This window comes from Artemia franciscana, unplaced genomic scaffold (genome assembly GCF_032884065.1).
Source record: "Artemia franciscana unplaced genomic scaffold, ASM3288406v1 Scaffold_2693, whole genome shotgun sequence".
Lineage (NCBI taxonomy): Eukaryota > Metazoa > Arthropoda > Branchiopoda > Anostraca > Artemiidae > Artemia > Artemia franciscana.
The window spans coordinates 18943-25647 of NW_027063484.1; the positions used below are offsets into that span (position 1 = coordinate 18943).

Below are 6705 nucleotides of genomic sequence, written 5' to 3' on the forward strand. Positions count from 1 at the left end.
TATTTTCCTTCGATGGAAAATTCTAAAAACCAGACTGCGTGACACCTTGGGATACCTAATCATCGTCAATTTTTTTTAGATTTTTTGGAGGAACCTTTCTATGTTTTCTAGCGTGTACTCAGTTGAGGACAGTGTGATCAACTTTGTAGTTTTTCATCAGATATAGTGAGTTTATTGAGAAGTTATAAAAAAATACTAAGCACAGACAAATTTCACTTTTTAATGTGGAACTCTTTGAAGCAGTTCTTGTCCTCTTCTAGACACAATGGAACATTGCATTTCAAACACATAGTGCGAGTTTTCAACACGCATGGCGAGTTTTTACACCTACTCTGGCCCTTTACTTTTTGAGGCCAATGAGAGAATGCATCATTTTTCACTGCTGAGCACGGACGCTGAAACTTCATCTTTCTCTTGCGAGATGCTGATTCGTCTACATTTTCATGTTCGTCCTCCTCACTAGAGGTGAGAGACCTTGGGCGACCCCTTCTTCTGGGGGTCATGCCTTCAGCAGACGTAAGCGCCTCTGTTATTTCCATGCGGAAGGAGAGCAAGTCCATCGAGCGTTCTGCTTTGGCCTTCCGATCAGCTACATATTCTAGCCATGAATTGCAGATGGATAGGTCGACCATGTGGAAGATCAGTCTCATGGTCCATTTCTTAGATCTAATGAATGTTCGGTAATATGATAGTATTTGATCTATCTTGTCCACTCCGCCCATATACTGGTTATACAAGGATACAACTTGGGGCTGGTCAACCTGCAAGTAGGCTTTTGTTTGTTTACACCATCTGCGTACCTTGTTCACTGCTCCACTTCCAATCATATTCGATGCAAGGATAACTGATCTGTTGTCCATCCATTTCACCAAGCAGGTATATCCACTACTAGCCACTACTTCACAGAATAATCCCCTTCCTCTCTTTTTCATGTCAGAATCAGTGTCCAGCCTAGCTCCCTGAAGCCTATTGCTTCGTATAGTGCCTGTTCCGTAGAGACCCATCTCACTTAGTCTTTCCAGCAAAGCCAAAGACGTAAAGAAATTGTCGAAATAAAGTTTAGTAAATTCCACAAGCTGAAGTCGTCCAGCAAGATTCAAAACCATACCTGCTCCGAGGCCAAAGCTTTTGTACTCTTCAGCCATGTTCGTCTTTTTGCCCTGATAAATTTCAAAAGAGAGTACTCTTCCATCCGCATTACACAGCACGAAGATTTTGATGCCCCATAGGCAAGGTTTTCCCCGAATATACTGTTTGATATCAAGGTTTCCAGTAAAAGGGACCATCTGCTCGTCACAGGAGAGGTGCTCAGACGGAGAAATAGTCTGCGTTTTCTTCTGCACAATATCAATAACAGGTCGCACTTTCCAAAGACGATCCAAGTTATCAGGGTCTTTGGAAGTATTATCAACCAAGTGAACGAAGGACCGAAGGCGGGAAAATCTGTTGAAGTTCATCGTATCAGCGATGAGTGGGATGCGCGTTCGTGTACCCCAGTACATCCGGTATCGTGGGAGATTGAAAACCCCCATGGCAACGTGAATCCCAAAAACTTCTTCATTTCGACTGTGTTAGTATCAATGGATTTTCAGTCTTCTGGACGGAGTACAGGTTGGTTTGGTTCGCAGTGATTTCAAAAAAATCTTCTGTTAGATATTCCGCAAAATAGTTTATAGGCTCATCATGACCTGGTGCAGGTAGACTTGGGGCTGTGCTTTTATAAGCTTTATAAAAAAAATTCTTCTTCCAAACCTTGGTTCTGCCCTTCCTCGGTGGAGGCCTTACATCAACTTCCTCGCCTTCAGTTGATGCACTTTCCCTGGAACTCACTGCTGCCGTTCCTGCATTGGGTCGAGGGTCGTAATCGTCCTGCTCCTCGTCGCTATCCAGAAGGTCTGTATCGGAGATGTCACTGTCAATTTGATCAAAAATGTTCAAAATTTGCTGCTAGTTGACGCGCAAACGCCTTGGACGCTGCGAAGGACCTGAAAAAAATAGTTGTAAAACTGCACTCATTGCCCTGTTCGTCATTATTAGGATAAAGAAAACGGTGTAGAAGTGATAATAAAACATTTCTAGATACGACTTTCTTTAGCTGTTTATTTTATCTTTATTATCTTTAGCTGTTTCTTACACTATACAGATGCATCCTTTTGACCATATAGATGCACATCGTGACTTTTTATTTAATTAATTTATTTTAACCCATATCGTTTACAAAAATGACACTTCGAAAGCTTCGATAATACACTTAGTAGTTCCTAAGATATACAGTAAGTTCCTAAGTGTATTTCGGAAAACATAGATGTAATTAGTGTATTTTGATCTAGTTTAACATACTGCTGAACATTCCTTGGAAATTTCAAACTAACAACCCACCCTTCGCCATTCCTGGGATATTGCAGATGCACCTTTTGGTAAACCTGGATGAACATCTAAATTAACCTCATCCATAGCATGCCCTAAAAGTTTTACCTTAATGCTCTCAGCCTTTTCATACTTTCAGGTTCAAACAGGCCCTTTGTCCCACTAATCACACCTTAAATGTAAACAATGGTCGACTTGCACAATTAATATCCCTTGTCAGAGGGGCATGACACCCCTAGGTCCATAGTTACTCGGCTTTTCAACTATGCTAAGAAAAAATGGCTTGGGAGTGGCTGGTTGTCCTCTAATAACTCTCAATTCCTAATCAGGATACTTGAAATTCCAATCAAATGGGTCCCCTCTTAAGTTTTAAGACCACTCGTACCATTCGAATTGGTCTGGGGAAAACAAAAAAGAAGCAAATGCGCTGCCTATGAATTATATTTTTCATATTTTGAAGTATATATTTCAAATTGTGTGTGTTTAACAACCAAAATTAAAATATTTTTTCATCAGCCTGGTGAAAGTTTAAAAAGAATTTTAACAGAAAAATAACTGAATCTCAGGACCAAACGAGTCTTATAGTTCTATGAACAACAATCAAAGTTCTTCTTAAGGAAACAACCTAGGAAAATCATCTAGAACCCAACTTCAAATTTACAAATTTACAACCCAACTTAGCATTTACAACCCCAACAAATTACAACCCTTATTTACAACCCAACTTAGTCAAAGAAATGTACAAATTACAGCTTTTACGTTTTCCCTCTCCTTCCGAGAATTTTTCAAATAGATTTACCACGTGTAAATTCACCGTACATAGAATATTATATTTGAAAGAAACAACGAAAAAAGCAATGTAAAAATTACACGCCGCTTGCTCAGTTTGCTATGCGTTGATCACACTGTACTCGGTTGAGGACACGTAGTTTGAGAAAAATCACCTGCCCTCCAGTGTTCACGCAGTTAGTTTATTTTTGGCCACTAGATGTCTTTACTTATCTTAAGTATATCTTAAGTAAGTTATCCTTAGATTCATCCATATTCTTACACATAGACTGGAGTCTTACCTGGTTCTGCACTATTTTGAGATCCATCCATTCCTCAACTTCAAACTTTTGTATAAAATGGAGTTTTGAAGTTAGAACTTTCAAACTTTTTTCAGATTATTTCTTGATGAATGAAGCTTATGGTGCGCTAATTTGAATGCATATTTACCTGTAACATAAGACATTAGGTGGCAGATAATGGTATGTTCTCAACTGAGAACAAAATGACTGAAAGGGTTAATCACATTCTTTACCATTTACAATCATAAAATAGTCTAATATCTTCATTTTTTCAACATACGTAGCTATTACCCTCGAAAACTAAAACTTTTGAAATAGGAAAAGAGCCTTTAATCACATTCTTTACCATTTGCAATTATAAAATAGTCTAATATCTTCATTTTTCCAACATACGTAGCTATTACCCTCGAAAACTAAAACTTTTGACATAGGAAAAGAGCCTTTAATCACATTCGTTACCATTTGCAATCATAAAATAGTCTAATATCTTCATTTTTTCAACATACGTAGCTATTACCCTCGAAAACTAAAACTTTTGACGTAGGAAAAGAGCCTTTAATCACATTCTTTACCATTTGCAATGATAAAATATTCTAATATCTTCATTTTTTCAACATACGTAGCTATTACCCTCGAAAACTAAAACTTTTGACATAGGAAAAGAGCCTTTAATCACATTCTTTACCATGTGCAATCATAAAATAGTCTAATATCTTCATTTTTCCAACATACGTAGCTATTACCCTCGAAAACAAAAACTTCTGAAATAGGAAAAGAGCCTTTAATCACATTCTTTACCATTTGCAATCATAAAATAGTCTAATATCTTCATTTTTCCAACATACGTAGCTATTACCCTCAAAAAATAAAACTTTTGAAATAGGAAAAGAGCCTTTAAGCACTTTCTTTACCATGTGCAATCATAAAATAGTCTAATATCTTCATTTTTCCAACATACGTAGCTATTACCCTCGAAAACTAAAACTTTTGACATAGGAAAAGAGCTTTTAATCACATTCTTTACCATTTGCAATCATAAAATAGTCTAATATCTTCATTTTTTCCAACATACGTAGCTATTACCCTCGAAAAATAAAACTTTTGAAATAGGAAAAGAGCCTTTAAGCACTTTCTTTACCATGTGCAATCATAAAATAGTCTAATATCTTCATTTTTCCAACATACGTAGCTATTACCCTCGAAAACCAAAACTTTTGACATAGGAAAAGAGCCTTTAATCACATTCTTTACCATTTGCAATCATAAAATAGTCTAATATCTTCATTTTTTCAACATACGTAGCTATTACCATCGAAAACTAAAACTTTTGAAATAGGAAAAGAGCCTTTAAGCACTTTCTTTACCATGTGCAATCATAAAATAGTCTAATATCTTCATTTTTCCAACATACGTTGCTATTACCCTCGAAAACTAAAACTTTTGAAATAGGAAAAGAGCCTTTAAGCACTTTCTTTACCATGTGCAATCATAAAATAGTCTAATATCTTCATTTTTTCAACATACGTAGCTATTACCCTCGAAAACTAAAACTTTTGACATAGGAAAAGAGCCTTTAATCACATTCTTTACCATGTGCAATCATAAAATAGTCTAATATCTTCATTTTTCCAACATACGTAGCTATTACCCTCGAAAACTAAAACTTTTGACATAGGAAAAGAGCCTTTAATCACATTCGTTACCATTTTTAATTATAAAATAGTCTAATATCTTCATTTTTTTCAACATACGTAGCTATTACCCTCGAAAACTAAAACTTTTGACATAGGAAAAGAGCCTTTAATCACATTCTTTACCATTTGCAATCATAAAATAGTCTAATATCTTCATTTTTCCAACATAAGTAGCTATTACCCTCGAAAACTAAAACTTTTGACATAGGAAAAGAGCCTTTAATCAAATTCTTTACCATTTGCAATCATAAAATAGTCTAATATCTTCATTTTTTTAACATACATAGCTATTACCCTAGAAAACTAAAACTTTTGAAATAGGAAAGAACCTTTAATCACATTCTTTACCATGTGCAATCATAAAATAGTCTAATATCTTCATTTTTCCAACATACGTAGCTATTACCCTCGAAAACTAAAACTTTTGACATAGGAAAACAGCCTTTAATCACATTCTTTACCATGTGCAATCATAAAATAGTCTAATATCTTCATTTTTTCAACATACGTAGCTATTACCCTCGAAAACTAAAACTTTTGAAATAGGAAAAGAGCCTTTAAGCACTTTCTTTACCATGTGCAATCATAAAATAGTCTAATATCTTCATTTTTTCAACATACGTAGCTATTACCCTCGAAAACTAAAACTTTTGACATAGGAAAGAGCCTTTAATCACATTCTTTACCATGTGCAATCATAAAATAGTCTAATATCTTCATTTTTTCCGACATACGTAGCTATTACCCTCGAAAACGAAAACTTTTGCCATAGGAAAAGAGCCTTTTAGCACATTCTTTACCATGTGCAATCATAAAATAGTCTAATATCTTCATTTTTCCAACATACGTAGCTATTACCCTCGAAAACTTAAACTTTTGAAATAGGAAAAGAGCCTTTAATCACATTCTTTACCATGTGCAATCATAAAATAGTCTAATATCTTCATTTTTTCAACAAACATAGCTATTACCCTCGAAAACTAAAACTTTTGACATAGGAAAAGAGCCTTTAATCACATTCGTTACCATTTGCAATTATAAAATAGTCTAATATCTTCATTTTTTCAACATACGTAGCTTTTACCCTCCAAAACTAAAACTTTTGAAATAGAAAAAGAGCCTTTAATCACATTCTTTACCATTTGCAATCATAAAATAGTCTAATATCTTCATTTTTTCAACATACGTAGCTATTACCCTCGAAACTAAAACTTTGAAATAGGAAAAGAGCCTTTAAGAACTTTCTTTACCATGTGCAATCATAAAATAGTCTAATATCTTCATTTTTTCAACATACGTAGCTATTACCCTCGAAAACTAAAACTTTTGACATAGGAAAAGAGCCTTTAATCACATTATTTACCATGTGCAATCATAAAATAGTCTAATATCTTCATTTTTCCAACATACGTAGCTATTACCCTCGAAAACTAAAACTTTTGACATAGGATAAGAGCCTTTAATCACATTCGTCACGATTTGCAATTATAAAATAGTCTAATATCTTCTTTTTTTCAACATACGTAGCCATTACCCTCGAAAACTAAAACTTTTGACATCGGAAAAGAGCCTTT

The 6705-nt window shown here is 34.9% G+C and overlaps 1 protein-coding gene across 1 annotated transcript; it reads right to left on the bottom strand.

Moving 5' to 3' along the window:
• Positions 1 to 212: 212 nt before the first annotated feature.
• Positions 213 to 1457, bottom strand: LOC136042988 (piggyBac transposable element-derived protein 3-like). Its single transcript, XM_065727881.1, has one exon. The coding sequence runs from the start codon at positions 1455 to 1457 to the stop codon at positions 213 to 215; it is 1245 nt and encodes a 414-aa protein (XP_065583953.1).
• Positions 1458 to 6705: the final 5248 nt, after the last annotated feature.

Excerpts from the sequence above, each read along its gene's own strand:
- LOC136042988 (XM_065727881.1), bottom strand. The coding sequence starts at position 1,457 with ATGAACTTCAACAGATTTTCCCGCCTTCGGTCCTTCGTTCACTTGGTT.